The sequence below is a fragment of the Procambarus clarkii genome, chromosome 6 (genome assembly GCF_040958095.1).
Source record: "Procambarus clarkii isolate CNS0578487 chromosome 6, FALCON_Pclarkii_2.0, whole genome shotgun sequence".
Taxonomy (NCBI): domain Eukaryota; kingdom Metazoa; phylum Arthropoda; class Malacostraca; order Decapoda; family Cambaridae; genus Procambarus; species Procambarus clarkii.
In genome coordinates this window covers 10,184,193-10,207,679 of record NC_091155.1, presented here as the reverse complement: position 1 = coordinate 10,207,679, position 23,487 = coordinate 10,184,193, and the positions used below count along the sequence as shown (strand labels likewise).

General features: G+C 40.7%; 1 protein-coding gene across 5 annotated transcripts in view; it reads right to left on the bottom strand.

The window, feature by feature from the left end:
- LOC123752639 (uncharacterized) overlaps positions 1-13,206 on the bottom strand; it is a 121,211-nt gene extending 108,005 nt beyond the window's left edge. For 3 of the 5 annotated variants that reach the window (XM_045734679.2, XM_069305642.1, XM_069305636.1), the window contains exons 1-2: positions 13,128-13,206; positions 3,280-3,340 (exon numbers count right to left, since the gene is read on the bottom strand). In XM_045734679.2, coding sequence (XP_045590635.1) covers positions 3,280-3,340; positions 13,128-13,174 — 108 coding nt within the window. In that variant the 5' untranslated portion in view covers positions 13,175-13,206. The other 2 variants (XM_069305646.1, XM_045734680.2) reach the window with 2 other exon arrangements.
- Between the last annotated feature and the right edge of the window lie 10,281 nt (positions 13,207-23,487).

Here is a 23,487-nt window from a genome sequence, read left to right as displayed (position 1 = left end):
AAGACAGTGAGGAGGGGGGGGGGGAGGTGTTAGTGTTTGCAAGAGGAGTCCGCTTCCATTATAACATCAGGCAGTGATGACTTCTCTGGGGTTCACTCTCTGGCACGTTTTGCCTACATACCACTAGGACCTGCTTGTGGCTCACTGCTTGCTTGTCTTACTAAGAATCTGTCTAAAGACACTTCTTTTCCCTACATTTTAACACTTGTCCGTAGTAAGACATCACATTGTCATTTAAAAGGTCAATGCAATGGCCTGCTACAGCTTTATCTGGGTGAGTTTTTTCAACAAAACTTTACAGTTCTTCCCATACTTCACACATTTTCTTAATGAGGAAGGGACGTCCTCTACTGCCTTTACTCACAACTATTTTCTTAGGTTGAACCTTACCACCAACTTTCTTGGGATCCATAGCAAGATATATAATAATTAATTTTATGTTCAAACACTCAAAAATTAATAAAACACTAAAATTCTTTACAAAGAATTCGGGTGCAATTGTCACTAGGCTGGAGCCACTGGTAAACTGAGGCGTGATCGCAGTGCCACCACGAGCTAGGTTGGCCATACGCATATCAACACACTCGTTTCCTGAAGTAAAGCTCGTAACCCGATTCAAATTTTCCGAAGAAATTAGGCTCGTAACCCGAAAAGTTTGTAAATAGGGGCATTCGTAAGCCAAGGTGTCACTGTAACTACCTGGTACAACACACGACATGTAATACACTAGCATCACCTACAAGGAGTTTAGTTGGTGTAATCTTTTGCATTCATATCTGGTTGACCAGTCCAAAATCTACCATTCAGGTAAGCTGTGTTTATTTAATTTAATTTACTAAACTATGTATTCTTAACATTTGTAGTAAATGTCTACCAATTGATAATTTTGATTAATAGACTAATTAATTAATCCCCCCCATTTGTGAAGGAAATGATTTGTGGGAATTTAATATCATACAGTCCACACCCTATCATCATACAGTCCGGTATCGAAATTAATAAATTAACATAAGAAATTAATATTATAAATAAATTATAAACAATTAAATAAATTAAAATAAGTAAATAAATCAAGTTAATAATGTAAAGCCCAGCACTGCAAATTGGCCATAGCCCAAGAGGCAGCAGCACGAGAAGCCAGCTAGGCCAAAAATTTAAATCCAATGCCAACAAAACGAGGCACACCGGCGAGTAAAAAGACTCCTTAACCCAAGAGGCTGTACTATGGAGGCAACATGAATGGCCAATGGAGTCTTAAAAACACTGAAACATCCCGAAGAACAATATGTCACAATCAGGTACAGAATTAGATGGGGAAGTCAAGTGACTGCTAACAAATACATGACAATAAGCTCCACAGGGACCAAACACACAAGCTAGCTGAACCAATACACACAGACAGGCAAGCAGGCAGGGACATCCTAGGTGCTGGGAAATTGTCTTAGCAAAGGAAACACCAACTGTAGACCAAACCACTCGGTGAGAGAATTGCATATTAGTCACGTAAAACTTACATTGCAGCAGTTTTCACAATTAATGAGAATGTATTAGGCTAATCCAAAAGTAGAATAGTTTGATTTCTCATTTTTCCTTTTCTCCAGCCATGTTGTGCTAATTAATCAACACCAAACACCTTCCCTAGCACCTTTGATCTCACGTTTCGGGAACGGATGGAGGAACTATATGTTGAAGTTAATGATATTTGTTTGATTAAATACATAAGTTGTGGTATAATTATTAGGCAACTTGCACTTGCAATAACCTATTAAAAAAAATTATGACATCATAATCATCTCAATCATCACCAATTAGTGACATTATTATTGGTATCACCATCACCTAATGGTTACCTAGACACAACACTATCATCATCAAGTAGCACTTGACCACATAATTATCCTCACCATTACCTGTTGTATCCTCCCCAACTGTCTCTGCCTTTACCTAACATGGGCACTGTCCTAACTGTTCAGACGTTGAAACTTAGTATGATTATTCTCTTTGGCTTATCTTGTAACCTTACAATGATTTTGGGGTTCAACATCGACCAGGCCTCCTAGTCGGCTTCATCAGAAAATGTCCATATCTTCATAAAAATCCTTGCCAGGTAGTGCAACTCGTCCTCTTAAAAATAACGTCACTTTTCGCTCATATGCGCGCTATGGCCAAATTTGGACATACTTTGAAATGAAGTCGACTCACAAAAGTAACGTTCTGTTCCGTTTTCTATTTGAGTCGTCCGGCGTATGCGCAGAGGTTATGAGAGGACACTTTAAATTAACGTTTTTCATAACGTTTCGAAACTTTATGAGAATTTCCTGCCCACCTAACCTATCAGAGGACCCTTAACTTACTGTTGTTGAAAAAAAAAATCCCAAATTTATTTTCATTTTTTTTTCATTTCCAAATTACGTCCAAATTCGGCCATACGGGCAAACGGCCAAAAAGCGATGTTCTTTTTAAGAGGACAGGTTGGGTAGTAACTACACGATAATTGACCTCACCATTACCAGGATGTAACCACATAATAATTGTCAATACCATCTTGAGGTTATCACGAGATGATTTTGGGGCTTAGCGTCCCCGCGGCCGGGTCCTCGACCAGGCCTCCGTTTTGTTGCACACCCCCCAGGAAGCATCCCATAGCAGCTGTCTAACTCCCAGATACCTATTTACTGCTAGGTAACAGGGGCATCAGGGTGAAAGAAACATTTTGCCCATTTGTCTCCGCCTCCATCAGGAATCAAAACCGGAACCTCAGGACTACGAATCTGAGGCACTGTCCACTCAGCTGTCCGGCACCCCATCCATTACCAGGATGTAGCCATATTATAGTTGGTAATACCATTATCAGGATGTAACTACATAATGGTTGTTAATTCCATTACTAGGATGTAACCATATAATAGTTATCAATACCATTACCAGGATGTAGCCATATAATAGTTGGCAATGCCATTACCAGGATGTAGCCATATAATAGTTGTTAATACCATTACCAGGAGCAAGCACATAACAGTTGTTAATACCATTACCAGGATGTAGCCATATAATTGTTAATACCAATACCAGGATGTAAGCATATAATAGTTATCAATACCATTACCAGGATGTAGCCATATAATAGTTGGAATACCATTACCACTAGGTAACCACATAATAGTTGTCAATACAGGTTAACAGGATGTGGTTACCAGGATATAACCACATAATAACTGTCAATACAATTACTAGGATGTAACTTAACAACACTTGCCACAAAACAACAAATGTTCTCACCGCCATCGCTGGTCTGCAAGCCCTGCGTGACAGCTGGCTGTGAGGCTGCTCGTGACGATACCTGTGCAAGTGAAAATTATTTAAATTACACTTCATACAAAAATCCAAAATAAGCAGAAGCTTCCATAAAAGCTTCTAATATTGACTAACATGTCACAATTTTCTTGAATTTGGTTCAGTAGAACTCGAGCCAATTGGAGGATTATGATCTGGTCAGGCTCATAACTGACATATACTATATACAATACAGAATAGGTATGTACATTATCTAAATAAGAGAGCTGTTGTACAGATGAAAATAAAGCACTAAATGTAATGAAACTCTTCTTTCCAGTGTCCTTGGTGGTTTTTTCAGCACTAGCTAACAAGGACCAACACATGAACCCCCTAACAGACATATAGCCAGATCATCATTACAAGCCCTAACCTAGTCAAATTTCAGGGAGCCAGATTCAAGCCAAAGGGCAGAACCTTGAAGCAGTAAGCCTGATGCCCCACATTGAAATGAAACCAGTTCCAGAATGTCCAGATAGAGAAGGACGAGCCGAGGGAAGTGCTTGTGACTCGGCATCTGACTCCACTGATGGCCTACCTTGACCAACAGCTGTTGATGCACCAGCTCTAATCGAACAAAGAACAAGAACCCCCAAACCAGAGATGGGCCGAAATGGACCAACAAGCCGCAGCCGCCAAAGAGAGAGCCTGCACTATGACATCCTCAGGAAAGAGGAGAGGCCGACAGGAGACCAAGAGCTCACGCCAAATCTAAAGAACTGGCCAACACAGTATGTTGACAGCAAAGACATGGCCTCCACCTCCTTGTGAGTGGGAGCATACAGCTTGAGGAGTGCAGCCAATGCAGCAACAGCAGAGGCCCTATATGTAGCGTTCCCCAGTCGAGAATCCCAACATCCTTAACGAACCAATCAACATGCAGCTCAAGGAGTTCCTGAGAAATGCACAGCGAAATCCAAATGAAAACGGATGCTAAAGTCAACTGCCACAAGCACCACTGACAAAGGGGGAACCTTTTCATGGAGCTGCAAGAGACCTAAAAGAGTAGTCTCATGCAAACAGACTGCTGAGAATGAGCAGAAGCAAACAAGCTGTCCTTGAGAGGTGCAAAAGACAGCCCTCCAGAATACCTGCAGCACAATCTCACATCACTCCAGCGTGCAGGTATAACAATACCTGCATCAAGCCCCAAGCAAGAACAAGTGATTGTCTGCCAGCCAGGAAGACTCTGGAACCTCGTAACCCTTCCAATACAGAGAAGCCCCAAACTCAAAAGATGAAGGGACCATTAACAAGGCATAATCCGGGTCTCATCTCACAGAAGGTACATAAAAAGATCCTCCCAAGCCACTGCAGGAGGGAACTGAGAGAAAGGAAACTTCCAGAAGGATAATCCCAATCAGCCCAAAGGCACACTGAACCAAATCCCTGGAAAAAGGTGGGGAGGAAGGGGAAACCCCACTCAAATCATATGCATACAGGGAGGAAGAATGTGAAAGCCCTTCCACCTGAAAAAGACCCTCCTCGGAGGCAACAAAGAACCATGTATAATCAAAATGGACCCAAGGACCCAAATCCGACTTCCCCTAACCCCAGGAAGCAACAGAAGGTGGTCCCGGGGCAAACTTAAGTCATCTATTTATAAAGCTAGCCAAATTATACAGCATACATAGACGTACATAAAAATACATAAAATTTGTATTCAAAATAATTTGTGCACAAAGAACATAGGACTAATTTACAATTGTGGGGACCAGAGTTGCACATACTAATGAAGCCATTATTACACAAAGCATTTTAGGCAAAATTTAAGATAATTTAGAAAAAATTATATAGAGGTTTGCAGGGGTAAACACAATACTAAAAGAGAAGCAAGCTTGCAAAAAGGAGAAAGTATAAAAAAAAAAGAATACAATAAAAAAGTGATACAGTACTTAATGATGACAGGCAAAGAGTAATATAGTATAACTTAAGTTTAATAAGGCCAACACTTAAAAAATAAACAAGGATCCTAAAGGACATTAAACACTATCAAAGAAATGCAAGAATTAGATGACACTTAAGGAAGAAAGGACATAATTATTAGTAGATAAAAATTTAAGATAAGAGTAACACAAAAATAACATTACAAGGGCAAAATGTGAGTGAAATTAGTCACATGGTATTATTTATATGATATTAATTACATGATGTTAAGTAAATATTTCTTAGGTTTCTCTTTTAAACTGGTTGGGAGACGTACAGCTTTTAATTACATTTGGGAGGTCATTCCATAATTTAGGACCCTTGATTTGCATAACATTTCTGCTTTGGTTGAGTCTCACTCTAGGAATATCAAGGAGATATTTGTTTCTCATGTAGGGACCACGAGTTCTATTACACCCCTCTAGGAAGCACTTAAGGTCAGGATTGGCATTGCAGTTCAGTTTTATAGATATAGAGAATACTTTTGTCTTTTGTCTTTTGCCAGACACAAAACACATTGCCAATGGCCATACAATGTTGAGGATACTGCTACTCATTCAATCAGTGAAGTTAACACTTTCTGCGGATGAGGACTCCTCCCGGCGTCCTGTTTCGCCTACCCGCTCCCGCTAGGTGGACATAGAGTTATGTCCTCTTTTAAAATCTTTGTATAAAATTCAATTTTTATCCGATTTACTTTGGGTTTGTTTCAAACTGCGCGCCATGAGGCTCTCTTTCTCACCAATAGGCTGCATTGTACAATAAGTTCATGAAAGGTTCACAAACATAACAAAAGTAAAAACATTTCGTGTGTGTTTCACTCTCACTGATATGTTCCAGCGTTGTTTTATATTTGGCGCTATTCTATCTTACGCTTTGTTGATCTTTTTTACCTACGGGCTCATAGAACATTCTATTGCGAACACATTGACACAAAAATGAATGACGTACATAGAATAATAATGTCATGAGAGTGAAATAAGTATAAACTTTCAAAGCGCCGTGCGTCGTCCCGTCACCGATACCGGGTAACAATTTCACCACTTCCCACACTCTTGCGGGCAGGCCGCAATCATTATTCTACGCTTATATTCATATCACCGTGTTGGGAATTTCATTGCGAGTCCATTGATACCAAAATTAACGTTGTAGGACAAGTGTGGAGATGATAACAATCCCAAGAGTAAAAACATTGTATTGCTGTTGGGCGCTCACGGTGAGTCATCTTCGTAGTTATTTATTTGGTGCTGGTATCCCTATACGTTTCGTGACTTTTTTTTACTGATGTTCTTCTAGAGAATTTTATTGCGAACACGTTGGTATCAAAATGAAATACGTAGCTCGAGAACTAAGGTCAGGAGAGTAAAAAAGAGTATACAATTTTTGTTTTTACGCTTACGCGGCAAAACGCCGGGAGCACATACGGTTGTTTTTTTACCTTCGCCGGGAATCTGAAAGTGTTAATAAGCAACGTTGGGTTTGGTTAGTACTAGATGAGTGACCGCCTGCGAACACCTAATGCTGTTGGCATTAAATTTTGCAGTCCCTGTGGCGTAGTGGTATGACGCTCGCCTGGTGTTTTGCGAGCACTCTGTCCTGGGTTCGTATCCTGGCCGTGGAGGATTTACTGGGCGTCAATCCTTAACTGTAGCCTCTGTTACCCAACATTAAATGTGTACCTGGGGCCAGATTCACGAAGGTACTTACGAAGGTTTTCCTTCTTAGCTACGAATGTTTTCCTTCTGAGTGCCTTCGTGGCGGCTACGTCCGTATTCAGGTAGCTACACTAAGCGGAAAAACCTTCGTAAGTTTGGTCCGGGATCTAAGTGTGGTTTCGACCACTCGTAGCTTTACGTAAACTGGATATAACTCAATTTTTCTCTACTACATAACACAGGGATTGATTTTAAGATTTTGGAACATAAACAAAAGATTATAAAAATTGAATCTCGTGAAGAGGAGTCCTTCGTGTTAGTTATATATGCATTCTCTGCTTGAAACTTTGAGTAAATATGTCTTTTATGATATTAGAATTAGTTTTATAATAGCAAGATATTATACTCGTAGTTATTAAGTAAATAAACACTGGTGAACATGAAATATGAGAGAAGGTGATGAGCCCTGCCTGATGGGATCATTTACTATCACCAAATGCCCCTGTTCACCTAGTAGTAAGGGTGTACCTTAGCTATACATACCCATTTCTAATTTATTTAGTTTGGTTTTATTTTGAAATTAAATCTGGGTGAGACATAAAATAAAAATATGCTGCACAAATGATGTTAGGTAAGGAGAAGGGTAAAATGTCAAAAACTTTATTCATTGAATACTTAAAGCTATAATTATGACTATATGGACTATTAAAAAAGAGTGGGGGAAGTAGGGGTCCAAGACCTCTTCCTGTTACACAACTTGGGTGTGGAACAAGTAATTATCAAAAGAAAGTACCATGCCGGGAAGTCTATGTAGCAGTAAGGCAGTGAAGTGAGGCAGCTACTTATTTGAGAAATGCTTATTTTATTTACCTTATAAGCTGAGGCAGCTTATTTTATTTGAGGAATACTCAGCTGATTCCTCTACATTTAGCATGGAACAAATTTGTGGCCAAGACCTCTTCCTGTTACACAATTTGGCTGTGTATAACCAAACTAGAAGTGCTCTACAAATCAAGGGACCCAGAATGTGGAATAACCTCCCGAATCATGTCAAAGGCTGTACCTCTCTCAACCAGTTTAAGAGTTAAACCAAGTACTACCTAATTAACTCCATGTAACCTACCTTACCCCCTAAATGTCAACCCATGTCTTGCTATTTTTTAAACAACGCTGTTCACCAACATGTGCAATTGCTGATTTCTGCTATGTTAACCCCTTTTTTTATTTTTTATTCCTTCTTTGAACACAATTTAAACCCAATCCCGATTACTATTAAGTTTTAGTCTAAGTGCTTTTCCCCCCACACCTTGCCCAAAATGCTATGAGTATTAGTGACTTTAGGTATTGTATGTACTAGCTCTGTCTATAAATTCAACATTATGTTTGTAAATCAACTGTATGTACTTTTCCTGAATAAAATTTATTTATTATTATTTATTTATTAATCAGTAAGTATTAAAAGAAGGCGCCAAGCTGGGAAGGCTATGTAGCACCATTGTGTGTAACAATAAACCAAATTTTTTTTAACAAATAATGCACCTGTATGGTAAAACAAATCCTGTCAGCTGTAAAAATATTAATGTAGTTATTTAAATAAAAAATATAATGAAAGAAATATTACTGTTTATTTTTATCCTATCTTTTTGTACTGTACAGTATATCCAAGGAAGTGAAAAATTGAGACATAATGCACTATTTAATGAATGATTAGCATGGATTAGCAGTTCAAAAGAAATATGACTATTACATATCAACATGAGATCTTAATAATCCATGGTTAACATGATTTAATAAGGATAATACAGTATTTGTATTAATACAAACTATAATTTAAAATCTTTATTACTGATTTTTTTTATTAAGAAGATTAGGTATACACAGCAATGTGCTGCTACCCTATTCTATATGGAATATTACACAGTGTAGATAAAAAACTAGCTATAAGTTTATCTAATACTCCCATCTCACAGGATGGTTAGACATACATGGAATCAATTTAGAAAATACCAGCCTCAATACAAAAAACAAATCAACTCTGACTAAACAACTCTTCACAATTTTCACAAGAGGTAAGCACTGAATCATGGAAACATTATATTATAATTACTCTTACCAGTTTCTACAATACTCCTCTCAAACAATGTATTTTTTAACATGTTTAGGTACACACAGCAATGTGCTGCTTCCCTATTCTGTATGAAGGACCACACAGTGTAGATCAGAAACCAGCTACAAGCTCATCCAACATCCTCACCTCACAGGATGGCCAGTCATACATGCAATCAGGAGAACAAAATACTTAATTCTGATCTATTAGCCTCTACTGGCAAAATCTGGGTGCAGCACAAGAATATCTTCCAATATTCCTGAGTGTATGAAGTAATTACAGAGCTCAAAGTACCTCATACCATTTGGTATGAAGTCACTGATAACAGGACAATCACAGATATAGTGTTGGAGAGTATGTTCTCTCAAGTAGGACTGAAAACAAATGTTTTTTCCACAAAGAGGGTTATAAACCCATGGAACCGCCTACCCGCTGAAGCCGTAAATGCCAAATTCCAGCTAAAAAATATCATTAAGACAATTGGCGGGCCCTTTAACAAGCCGCCGGCTTTCTGTCCTCGTCAAGACCACTGGATAGTTAGTGGCCCTTGGGTAAATTCAGTAAATATATACAATAATTGTCAGCACATCTTCCGAGCAACAAGGACAGCTACACAGTACAGTATCTCTTAGAATTACGTAGGTAAACAACAAATGTAACATATTTGTTTACTACAATGTCCGTGCTGCCTGTAGAAGTTGAAAAAACATAGTTTTACTTCAAAATATACTAATTTTATAAGAAAATTCGACGTAAATAGGAGGCAATAGAGCTCCGATAAGCCAGCACTAAATCTTCAATATGAAGAATGTTGCTGTTCTCTGATTGGCCAAACGAAACACAGTAGTGACCTTTATCGGTACGCAGGTGAACCAACAAATATCTTCCTAAGTGGATCTACGTGAATTGCACCTAAGCATCTTCTTAGGAACCTTCGTAGCAAACCCACTTACGAAGAAATACATGGAGCTTCATGAATCTAGGTCCTGGCTGCTAAACAATTTGGCGGGTCATATTTCGGAAAATATAGGATTAAGGACTTACCTGAAACACTGTGTGTGCTAGTGGCCATACAAGAATGCAAGAACTTTTGTATATATAGATAAATAAAATAAAATAAAAATAAAATAAATAAACTTGAGAGTATGTGCAGAGACATGTTCTCTACTCTTTTTTTTTTTTTTTTTTTTTTTTTGAGATATATACAAGAGTTGTTACATTCTTGTACAGCCACTAGTACGCGTAGCGTTTCGGGCAAGTCCTTAATCCTATGGTCCCTGGAATACGATCCCTTGCCGCGAAGAATCGGATCGAAGAATCTTGAACATGTTCAAGGATTTCAGTAAAGGAGCACAGTGGTTCCCTAATTTTGTGATGTTTACAGTGATAAAGATGATGAGTACTATACTGTAGATGGTTTCAGTAATGAAGGCAATGTGTAGTGTACAGTACTTGGAGTGGTCTCCATCACCCTAGCAATGCTGGATACCAAAGCTAGTTTGTAATATATAATTATAAAAGTATTATATACTTATAATTATGTTCATTTTAATGGTCCCAGTAGTACAGTCGGGTTTGTTCTCAACTCACAATCAAGAATTCTGGGTTCGAATCCTGTGCAGGACTGAAACAGTTGGGCACATTTCCTATCACCTAAATCTCCTGTTCACCTAGCAGTAAATAAGCACCAAGGAGTTAGTCAGCTTATTGTGGGGTTGCATCCTGGGGAGGGTCAGTAACTCCACCTTTGGAGGAAGGGGGGGGGGGGACCATGACATAAGCCTAACATGTATGAAACACTCTGGCTGCCTGTCCCCCAACATGATGAATTATTAAGGATTAGTAAATAATTTTGTCTATCACCCGTTAAAGAAATCTTGTGTATGCAGCATCTTAACACTATTGCGCGCCCCACGAGCGCACCGCAGACTTTGACGTCATGGGGCCAATGGTGCAGGCGAACCGTGCGGCGATGCTTAAATGTGTATACTCGTTTGAGTTTTCTCACCTTAATTCTCGTGCTACGTCGTTCGTTTTGGCATCATTGTGTTCGCAATTAAATTCCCTGCAAATGTTTATGCATATAATGTCCAAAAGCCTGGTGAGACTCCCCACAGCAAAGCCTAAAGTCGGAAAAGTTACCCATGAGCGCACAAAATCAGTAAAATGTTTATACTAGTTTCAGTTTTCTCACCTTAATTATCGTGCTACGTCGCTCGTTTTGATATCATTGTGTTCGCAATTGAATTCCCTACAGGTGTATATAAATATAATGTACAAAAGCCTGGTGTGCCTCCCCGCAGGAAAGCCTAAAGTTACCCCGTAAACAAGCACCAATTTGTATACTGCAACCTAATGTGTATACTCGTTCAGTTTGATAACATCAATTTTCGTGTTATGTCTTTCATTTTGGTATCAAATTGTTCGCAATAAAAAGGCGCATATTTTAAAACTAGTCCCATAATAATAGAGCAATAACTGGAATTTTAACAAATATTTTAATTCTGGAAGCTCATCACCATAATTATTTACTGTACAGGTATATCTTTCTAGTGTTCTGATATAAATTCTTGTGTTACATCTTTCATTTTGGTATCAAATTGTTTGCGACGTAAAGGCGCGCATTTTAAAACTAGTCCCAACATAATAGCACAATAAATAGAATTTTAACAAATATTTTAAAATTTTGACCAAAAACCTATTTATAATCATATAAGTGTTCAGACATCAAGTTTCATGTTACATCTTTCATTTTGGTATCAAATTGTGCGCATTCTAAAGGCGCTTAATTTGAAACTATCCAGAGGTCGATCGGATAATAAATGAATTTTATATAAATATTTTTGTAGTGGATGCGAGTCCTGTCCAAATCCAGCACTCAGGAGAAAAAAATGGACGGGATCAATGTCCGAAGAGAGCAATAGTGTTAAGGGTTAAATGGATCCGTAACCCTATTATCAACATATTTACAAATATAATGTTCAACGTACTACTGAATGTGCCTATTAATAGGAATTTTTGTACAGGACTAGTGATTTGCTGAGTTATTTACCAAAGTTTAGTTTACCTGAGGGCCACTAACACTTGTGGCCTTGATGAGGACAAGAAGCCAACGGCTTCTCAAAGGTCCCTTCCCCCCCACCCATTTGCCTTGAATTATAATAATAATATAATTTAAATTATACCTAAATGTCCATACCAAGGGGCAGACCACCTTAGCCCCAGGACCACCACGCAATAGGTGCACAAGGGTGAAATATAGTCGTAAAGGGGGAACCCATCACGATAGCTGGTAGCTAACAACCTATGTAGCGTCGTCATCAAGGGGTATCACTTCCCCGAACGGTTTTCTCGCAGGAAGGTGGACAACCTGGCCGGAGCCCACAAGTGGGTATGGCAGCAGCTGGAGGGACCCCCATGCCCATTCCTGGCCGGAGCCCACGAGTGGGTATGGCAGCGGCTGGAGGGACCCCCATGCCCATACATCACTACCCTCCCGCTCTGGGGCCTTGTGAGGAGCTTTCGCTTTGTTTTGCATGTTTTGCCTTCAGTTTTAGTTCTTTTTACACCCCTCCATTTGTGTGCTGTGTCTTATATAAAAAAATATACAAAGGAAATTTCCATTGTACTATTCTATTATTATTATCACCTTAAATCTTGTGAGTGTGATATACCAACTATTATTTTATATAGTTTAGTTTAATACTAGGGAAATGTGTGTGCTAAGGGGTACCCACCTATCCCCCATGCCCTCAGGCTACATAAAAACCTTACACCCCTTGAAGTGGAAAGGGGAAAAAGGGGACAACAAAAATTATACAGTACTTACGTATACATTTACGAATATACTTAAGTATATAATTAAGTATATACTTAAGTATATATTTAAATATGTACTTAGATATCTACTTAAATGAAACTTAATTTAACTTACAAGGATCACGAGATTCAATGCGTCATGCCCCTTTGTAGTGTTAAGACTGGGCTAGGAGGTTTGTACCTTGAATGGCTTAGGCTTGGGTGATGGCACCTAGAGTATGTTACGACCGCAAGACTATACATGCAGCTTGGGTCGTTCACGCTTACACGTGTTGGGTTAAACGCACCTTTGAAGACGTCGCCCGGTCACTTCTGGTACAGCCGCAGCTTCCATTTTCTGTGGTCCCGCTCCTTGTTGTTCTAATGGGTTAGGGGCAGCTGTAGCACAGATATTAATATTATTAATAATAATAATATTAATAATAATAATAATAATATTAATAATATTAATAATAATAATAATAATAATAAGTTTTTATTTAAAAAAGGTACAATAGGTTTTTGAGATTACATAAGTTTGGTATGTTTACATTCATGCAAAGCCACTAATGTCCTTAATTTATTTATTTATTTATTTATTTATTTATTTATTTATTTATTTATTTATTTATTTATTTATTTATTTTTTAAGTACATTGGGTTTGTGAGAATACATAGCATAGTATTGACCTTCCCAACCATGTTAAAGACTGTACCTCTCTCAACCAGTTTAAGATAAAAACTAAACACTACCTAATAAATTCCCTGTAATCTACCTCACTCCTCTATTGTCAACCCATGTCTGTTTTTTTTTTTTTTTTTTTTTTTTTTTTTTTTTTTTTTTTTTTTTTTTTTTTTTAATCAACACTGTTTGTCAACCTATTGTATTTGTGCTGCTTTTTCAGTCATGTTCCCCCTTTTTTTTATCTTTATTTGTATTTGTTCTCAACATCTTTTATTCTTTATGCTCAATTAGTATTAAGTTCTTGATATTAATGTTTTCTTGCCCGAAACGCATTGCGTAATAGTGGCTTTAGGCATTGTATGTACTAGCTCTATCTATATATCAATCCATTAATGTAACATCACTTGTATGTATATACCTTACCTGAATAAACATCTGAATCTGAATCTGAATCTGAATTTACAATCTTGTAAAGCCACTAGTACGCGCAGCGTTTCGGGCAGTTAGTTTTTTTTAGTTTAGTTCATTTATTATGCACCCCATACCCATCTTGTGGGCGGTAGTGGAAAGGGTTACAGAGGCACATAATGGGCTCAGGGACTGAACCCCACAATTCATTTAGCTAAGCAAGTTACAATCTTGATGAGCTAGTTACAAAATTCAATATAAGTCATCACATCAACAATGGGTTCGAGATCGACCACAAGTACAGGTTCTAAATTAAGCAACTGACATATGTTCTGACAACTGACAGAAACTTGGCTAAATAAAGACTATACCCAACTCTACAACTTAGCTGGTTATAAAGCCATTCATAACTGTAGGCCTAATAAAAAAGGTGGTGGCACAGCTATATATTACCGAGATACATTTATCTGCAACAGTGTTATTAGTGACAGAGATGACTACTGTGAATATACTTTTGCTCAGTTTACAATTAAATCCCTTAAATCCTCTTTGACTATTGGAGCCATCTATAGATTTCCTAATACTAACATAGCTTCTTTCTCAGACAACCTAAGGAATCTTATTATAAACAACAATCTCAACAAAAACCACATCATTCTGGGAGGAGACTTTAATATTGACCTGGGTCAACAAAACTGCTCTCAAGTTGACTATTTCCTTAACAGCATGAACTCCTGTATGCTAATCCCCACTATCACCAAACCTACCTGAGTCACTCAAACATCAGCCACTACCTTGGACCACATATGGACAAACATAACAGCTCCCCTTGTATCTGGTATAATCTACGACAGAACAACTGACCACTATCCTACCTTTCTCATAGCGAACATGGACATAACACCACCAAAAAGCAAGAAACTTTCATTTAGGCTACACAGTGAGTCAGCTTTAGACAATCTTACAGAGGCACTTCACAATATTAACTGGGATTCTGAATTCAATAATACCCATGATATAAATTCATTAGCTAACCTCTTCCTCTCCAAAACTCTAAGCCTCTACAACCTTCATTGTCCCCTTCTTACAAAGCAAGTAACTGATAAAAGATTAAACAATCCATGGCTCACAAGTGGCATTCTCAACTCAATCAACAAGATACATGAATATGAAAAGAAAGTTAGGATTGGCCTAGTTTCAAAGGAAGTAGCTAAAAGGTACTCATCAATGCTTACCAGTATCATAAGAAAGGCAAAACTTGCATATTATGTGAATAGATTCAATGAAGCAAAAGGCAACATGAAAAACACTTGGAAAACTATCTCTAGTATCCTAGGAACTAAACAACACTCACATAACCAAATAAAACTCTACAAGGATGGGGATATACCGTCAACTGATTTAGAAATGGCAAATGAATTTAATAGTTTCTTTTCATCGGTTGGTGCTAATCTTGCCAGTAAAATCCCACAGACTCAGACACATATTAACACATATCTCTCAGGCAGCTATCCAAACTCTCTTCTCCTTTCACCAATCAGCCCGGCAGATGTTGTGTCCATCATACACTCTCTAAAAACCAAGGCAGGGAACACCAGTGAAATTCCGTCCATTGTGTACAAGAGAGCCTCCCATGCCCTTGCCCCACCCATAGCACTACTGTTCAACAAATCTATAGAGTGTCACACCTTCCCTGATATCCTCAAAAAAGCAAGAGTAACGCCAGTCCATAAAGGAGGCAATCCGGCGGACATAAACAATTATAGACCAATATCAAATCTACCCATTCTATCAAAAATATTTGAAACAATTATTTACAAACAGCTCTATTCCTACCTCGTAAAATTCGACATACTCAGCCCCTGCCAGTTTGGCTTCCGGTCCCAAAAGAGTACCAATGATGCAATCATTAGTCTCCTTGACATTATCTACTCAGCCCTTGACAAAAATGAGTTTCCGATTGGACTCTTCATTGACCTAAGAAAAGCCTTTGATACTGTTAATCACAACTACCTCTTACTTAAACTCCAGCATTATGGAATCCGAGGTCTTGCCCTTGACTACATCCGATCCTATCTTAGTGACAGACACCAATATGTAACCATCAATGATACAACTTCTTCCACTCTACCAATTACCGTTGGAGTGCCACAGGGCAGCATCTTAGGACCTCTTCTATTTCTTATATATATAAACGATCTGCCTAATGTCTCTAATATTCTCAAACCTATATTGTTTGCTGACGATACTACCCTTATCTACTCAAACCTCAACCCACATACACTAAATAATGTTGTGAATAATGAATTAAAAAAAGTCCACTTATGGATGTCAACGAACAAACTAACATTAAACATCGAAAAGACTTACTACATCTTATTTGGAAGCAAATCATCAAATGCAATTCAGCTACAGATAGACAACATTGACATCAGTAATAAAAATGATGGCAAGTTTCTTGGCCTATTCCTAGACAAGAGACTCAACTTCAGCACCCACATTCAATACATAACTAAGAAAGTCTCTAAGACAGTTGGTATACTCTCCAAAATCAGATATTATGTTCCTAACTCTGCTCTCCTCTCACTATATTATGCACTAATCTACCCCTATCTTAATTATGGTATCTGTGCATGGGGGTCTACCACTGCAAACCACCTTAAGCCCATCATCACACAGCAAAAATCTGCTATCAGAATAATAACTAACTCTGCTTTCAGACAACACTCAGCTCCCTTGTTTAAATCTCTAAACTTGCTAAATATTAACTCCCTCCACACATTCTCTTGTGTCAACTACATTTACAAAACCCTGTTCTTAAATGCAAACCATGCTCTGAAACTCTCCCTGGACAGATGTAATAGGACCCATTATCACCACACCAGAAATAAATATCTCTTTGATATCCCCAGGGTCAAACTTAATCTGTGTAAACACTCTATGCAAATTAAGGGACCTAGTCTATGGAACTCACTCCCTAGTGAATTGAAAAACTGTAAAACTCTTGCCTTATTTAAAAGCAAAACCAAAAAGTACCTAACTTCATCTATTTAGTTTCCTACACTGAGCTTTAAATTTGCTCTGTACCTAGTGGTACCCAATCTCCTAATTTTTATGTAATATCAAACAACCTTATCATTGTGTTCATTGCTGTCTTCTTTTATGTGCTAGCCATATGCTGTATTGTGACTACCAATTTTTGTCAACTACCATTCAAGCTGTCATTGCAATCAATCTTATATTGTTTCTGCTGTATTGTGCCTACCAATTTGTTGTCAACTACCATTTTAAGCTGTCATTGCAATCAATCATAGCTATCTATGTGCTTTAATATACTGTACCTATAATTTTCTCTCATCTTTTTTTTTTTCATTCCATGTAATCTGTTATCATTTTTTTGTCTATAAATTTTGCAAGTATTTACCTCCTTAAAATTTTCTTAGATTAAGGACCTGCCCGAAACGCTGCGCGTGCTAGTGGCTTTACAAGACTGTAATTACCATAATTGTATCCTCACATTCCTTATGTACATTCTTGTATATGCATAAATAAATAAATAAATAAATAAATGTGGAGAGCTAGTGTCAAAATTTATATGTTTGTCCTGCACACCGCCCCCCATCCAGTGGGCAGCGGTGGATAGGTTACAATCACCTAGCTACAGTTAGCAAACTGGGGATATTTGGCTAAAATTTCTCTTAGCAGATCATTTTGAATGAAATATTGACACATCGCTGGAACATTGGTTATAGAATTGTCTCTAAATCCACGTATCTTTTCGCACTCCATCACATAGTGACGGAGGGTGTGCGAATAATTTTGTTGACACAGTTTACATTTGGTCAGGTCTACATCAACAGATAATGAGAATTCCCAGAGATACTTGTAACCGAGTCTAAGCCGAGCAGTAGTAACATCTAGAAGTCTGCTGATTTTATTGGATGATCCATAGATGTGTGGCTCCTCTTGCATGATAGTATGATGATAGATGGAATTACTGGTGTCAATTTCACTTTGCCTCAGATCTACAGGGCAGGTCCTTAATTTATTTATTTATTTATTTATTTATTTTATTTATTTATATATATACAAGAAGGTACATTGGGTTTGTGAGAATACATTGGATAGTACAGTATTTACATTCTTGTAAAGCCACTAGTACGCGCAGCGTTTCGGGCAGGTCCTTAATCTAGCAGATAATTTTAAGTAGGTAATTTCTATCAGAATTGATAAATGATAAAGATACATTGCAAGAGAAAAATGAGATGAGAGAGATAAGTAGGTATATTAAAGCACATTGTTATATTAAAGCTCTGATTGATTACATTGACAGCTTGATTAGTAATTTAAACAAGATTAATAGACACCATACAGCAGATTGACAGCACATATAAGACAGCAATAATCACAATGGTAAAGATGTTCAGATTGGGTACATAAAGATTGGGAGACTGGGTAGCAAAAGATACAGATAAACAAGATTTATAAACACCATACAGCAGATTGGCAGCACATATGAGAAGACAGCAATGATCACAATGGTAAAGATGTTCATATTGGGAACATAAAGGTTGGGAGATTGGGTAGCAATAGATACAGTGCAATTTTAAAGCAACAAGGTAAAAAACTATGAAGATGAAATTAGGTACTTTTTAGTTTTGCTTTTGAATGACGCAAAAGTTGGACAGCTTTTCAATTCATTAGGGAGTGAGTTCCATAGACTGGGTCCCTTTATTTGCATAGTGTTTACACAGATTAAGTTTGACCCTGGGGATATCAAAGAGATATTTATTTTTGGTGTAGTGATAATGGCTCCTATTACATCTGTCAAGGGAGATTTCAGAGCAGGATTTGCATTTAAGAACAGGGCTTTGTAAATGTAGTTGACACAAGAGAATTTGTGGAGTGAGATTATGTTTAGCATGTTTAGGGAGTTAAACAAGGGGGCTGAGTGTTGTCTGAAAGCAGAGTTAGTTATTATTCTGATAGCAGATTTTTGCTGGGTGATGATGGACTTGCAGTGGTTGAACCCCATGCACAGATACCATAATTAAGATAGGGATAGATTAGTGCATAATATAGAGAGATGAGAGCAGAGTTAGGTACATAATATCTGATTTTGGAGAGTATACCAACTGTTTTAGAGACTTTCTTAGTTATGTGTTGTATGTGGGTGCTGAAGTTGAGTCTCTTGTCTAGGAATAGGCCAAGAAACTTTCCATCATTTTTATTGCTAGTGTTTACATTGTCTATCTGAAGCTGAATTGCATTTGTAGATTTGCTTCCAAATAGGATGTAGTAGGTCTTTTTTATGTTAAGTGTTAGTTTGTTGGTTGACATCCATAAGTGGACTTTTTTTAGTTGATTATTAACAACATTATTTAGTGTATGTGGGTTGGGGTTAGAGTAGATGAGGGTAGTATCATCAGCAAACAAAATAGGTTTCAGAACGTTAGAGACATTAGGCAGATCATTGATGTATATAAGAAATAGGAGAGGTCCCAAGATGCTGCCCTGTGGCACTCCAACGGTTATTGGTAGAGTGGGAGAGGTTATATTGTTGATGGCTACACATTGGTGTTTGTCACTAAGATAGGATTGAATATATGGTCACTGCTTGATCGCAAGCGGGGATTTTTCTGGCGGGGGAGAAGGAAACAATTGCGCAGCGCGTCCCGCGGCGTTGCGCGGGCAGTTTGGGGCCGTATAAATACGGGCGCACAATGGGGCTCTGCCTCACTCTGCCTGCCCTCGCCGCTGCCCTCGCAAAACTAGTCAGTTCTAGTCAATTCAATTCTAGTCAGGTCTTCCCCAGTGCGGCGTGTGCCATGCGCCATCCCCTCGCGGTACGTGTGTGCCGACTTAGTTAGTCCTTTGGGCTCTCTGCTGTTAGTTCCCGGAGAGCTGGGGCGCCCTCCTTGGGCCTGTGCCGGGCGCCCCCGTGCCGTGCTGGTCGCGTGGCTGGCTTAGGGTCGGCGTGCCCCGGGCCGCGTCCCTAGTGGCCTGCGTTCGGTCTCCTCTCTTCTGGGGCCCCGTCCAGCCGTGCCCGTCCATGTCCAAGGGGCCCCGCAGCGCGGCGTGCCCAGGCGCGCGCCCTGCCCGGGGTCCGTCGGCGGCCAGGCGTGCCCTTGCCGGCGTCGCCATGTGGCCAGGCGTGGTGGGCCCTACGCACTTTGTGCTCTGCCTTGGGGCCCTTCCCTCGCCGCCATCGACCACGTGTCTGGTCGTCTGGGCGTGCTTCGGCGTCCTTCCCGCCTTTCCTTCGGGGCTCCCTGGCGCCGGCCCGCCGGGTTTCCCTGGGTGTCTCAGGGGGCCAGGCTTCGCCTTGTCCGAGGACATGTGTCGCCGTCGGCGACGGATTGTGGCCAGGTTCGGTCCTACGCCCGGGGCGCATGTTCTCGGCGGCGGCGACACGTGGCCAGGCGTGGGCGGCCCTATGGCGGCCCCGCCTTGGGGCCCATGCATGCCTTGCCGGGTCGTCACGTGCCTGGCCGGCAGGGCGTGCTTCTGCGTCTTTCCTGTTTTTCCCTCGGGTGTTCCCTGTTGCCGGTCTGCCGGCTTCCCTGGGATGTCCCCAGGGGTCGGGTCTCCCTGAGCGGTCAAGCGTCGCCCCTGGCGACGACTCGTGGCCAGGTCCAGCCCTCCGCCCGGGCCTGCTACGGGGCACGCGCCTGGTCATGCTGCCACGTGGCACGGCGTTCCGTGGCGCGCACGGTTGGGCCGGCCCAACCTCGCTGTGTCCCGCCCTTCCTGTTCCCCTTTGGGTGCTAGTCCGCGTGGCTTTGCGCCACGGCTTCCCACGTCGGGGCTCGGGCTGTCTTGCGCCCGTACGGCCGCGCCTGTGTGCGGCCCCCCCCCCCTCCCCCTTTTCGTCTAGGCCTTGAGCATGCCGTGTGGCAGCGCGTGGTTGGTAGGCCACGGGGTCCTTGCCGTGTGTGGTGTGTTCTCTGCTAGGCACGTCGCCCTCGGACGTCTCGCCGGCCGTGTTGCCCGGGGTATTAGCCCCAGGCCCTTCGGTGTCCCGGAGTCCCCAGGTACGTCTTCCCCAGAGTGGCGCCGATCAAGATGTCCCCAGACGTCCGCCGGCCGGTGTAAGTCCGGCATGTCGTCCCCAGACGTACGTCTGGCCGGTGTTGCCCGGTGTGTTATTTCAAGCTTTCCGCCGTCCAGGCCCTCAGGCACGTGCCCTGCTTGCCTGGGGGGTAGCCAGGACCGTTACTCCATGTCCTCCGTCTGGCCGGTGTTGCCGGCAGGTTGGTTCCCAGGCGCTCCCGCCTGGCCAGTGTAGCCTGGTGTGTTTGTCTTAAGCGCCCTGCACGTCCGTTGTAGCAGGGATTCCTCCTACGTCGTAAGTTCAGCGTTTGTCCGCCTGCCCGTCCGCCTGCGTCGTCTGTTGTTGTTCTTCGTCGGAGGGAGACGCCGGCGTTGGAGCAAGGACCCGAGATCAGCTCGACGACGACGGCAGGTTTACGTCTAACGGTACGCACCACAGGCCCTGGGTTCGGCGTTGCCGCCGGCAATCCAGGATGACTTCGTTATGTTCGTTAAGTCCTCGGCGTCCAGTTCCAGGGGCCGTGCCCTGGACAGGGGGGTGGCCCCCATGTTGCATGGGGCATGGTATCCTCCAGCAGATGGCGGCGTCGAAGCGTCGTCGGGAACGTCGTATATTTAATGATTCTCATTCGTTGCCTTCCTAAGACACTGTAAATTAAGACTTTCTCACACTTGGTGTGAGAAAATATGGAAGGTTTCTTATTTTGAACTAAGCAGACATCTCGCGACATGCCTTGCCCTTATTCATATTTATGTTCTACATTTCAGCACTGACATGCCTCTGCTTCCAGATCACCTCGGATTCACTTTGCCTCTAGCCTAACTTTTTATTCAGGCATTCGTAGCCTTGTGCATGTCGCACGTTCAAATCTTCGCGTTCGCTGTGTTACAGTATGCTTGTTCACTTTTCCTTGTCTTACGTCATTAAGTAAAGTCAGCCAGGATGTCCTATTTGCAGAGTTATAAGTAATTTATTAAGTAAAGTCAGCCAGGAGGTGCTATTTGCAGTATTTGCGGGCCCTTAATTTGCTTTACGTTCCCTGGCCCTGCATTTTGCCTAGTTTCCTCAGTAGTTACAGTACTTTCGCTTGGCTCTTGCAGTTTATTCACGTCGCTTATTTGGTTATATTTATGTTATGCATCTCCTCCGTTCTCTTAATGTAAAATGGCTATATATCCACGCCGATTGTATACCCTTATTTTGTACTTGCAGATACCACGTGCCATGCCTTGCCCTATTCATAATTATGATCTACATCTCAGCGCTAACATGCCTCCTGTTTCAGGTTACCTCGGACTCTCTTTCCCAAACAGCCTCCTTAATTTACTCCGACAGTTGATGCGTTGCTCATGTCGCATGTTTATTTTTGCGTTGCTGTGTTCAGTATGCTCGCCCACTTTTACCTTGCCTTACGTCATTAAGTAAAGACAGCCAGGATGTGCTATTTGCAGAGTTACCAAGTAAATTATTAAGTAAAGTCAGCCAGGATGTGCTATTTGCAGAGTTACTAAGTAAATTATTAAGTAAAGTCAGCCAGGATGTGCTATTTGCAGAGTTTCTAAGTAAATTATTAAGTAAAGTCAGCCAGGATGTGCTATTTGCAGAGTTCCTAAGAATTATTAAGTAAAGTCAGACAGGATGTGCTATTTGCAGTATTCGCGGGCCCTTATTTTAGCTTCACGTCTCCTGGCCCTGCATTTTTGCCTAGTTTCATCGGTAGTTACAGTAGTTTATGCTTAGCTTTGCAGTTTAGTTTCCTCAGTGGTTACAGTATTTACGCTTGGCTCTTGCAGTTTATTCACGTTACTTATTTGGTTATATTTATGTTATGCTTCACCTCCGTTCTCTTAATGTAAAAATGGTTATATATGCACGCCGATTGTATACCCTTATTTTGTACCTGCAGTTATCACGTGCCATGCCTTGCCCTATTCAGGTGACCTGGACAGGGGGGTGGCCCCCACGTTGCCTGGGGCACGGTACACTCCAGCAGATGGCGGCGTCGAAGCGTCGTCGGGAACGTCGTATATTTAATGATATCCCGTTCTTTGCCTTCCTAAGACAATGTAAACTATGTTTTTTACACACTTTATATGGAAGGTTTCTTATTTTGTACTGGCAGACATCTCGCGACATGCCTTGCCCTTCCTCTTAATTACGTTCTACATTTTAGCACTAACATGCCTCCTGCTTTCAGATTACCACGGATTCCTTTTCCCAAACAGCCTACCTTAATTTACTCCGACAGTTGATGCTTTGCTCATGTCGCATGTTTAATTTCGCGTTGCTGTGTTCAGTATGTTTGTTCATTTTTCCTTGCCTTACGTCATTAAGTAAAGTCAGCCAGGATGTGCTATTTGCAGAGTTACTAATTAAATTATTAAGTAAAGTCAGCCAGGATGTGCTATTTGCAGAGTTACTATGTAATTATTAAGTAGTCAGCCAGGATGTGCTGTTTGCAGAGTTACTAAGTAAATTATTAAGTAAAGTCAGCCAGGATGTGCTATTCGCAGAGTTCCTA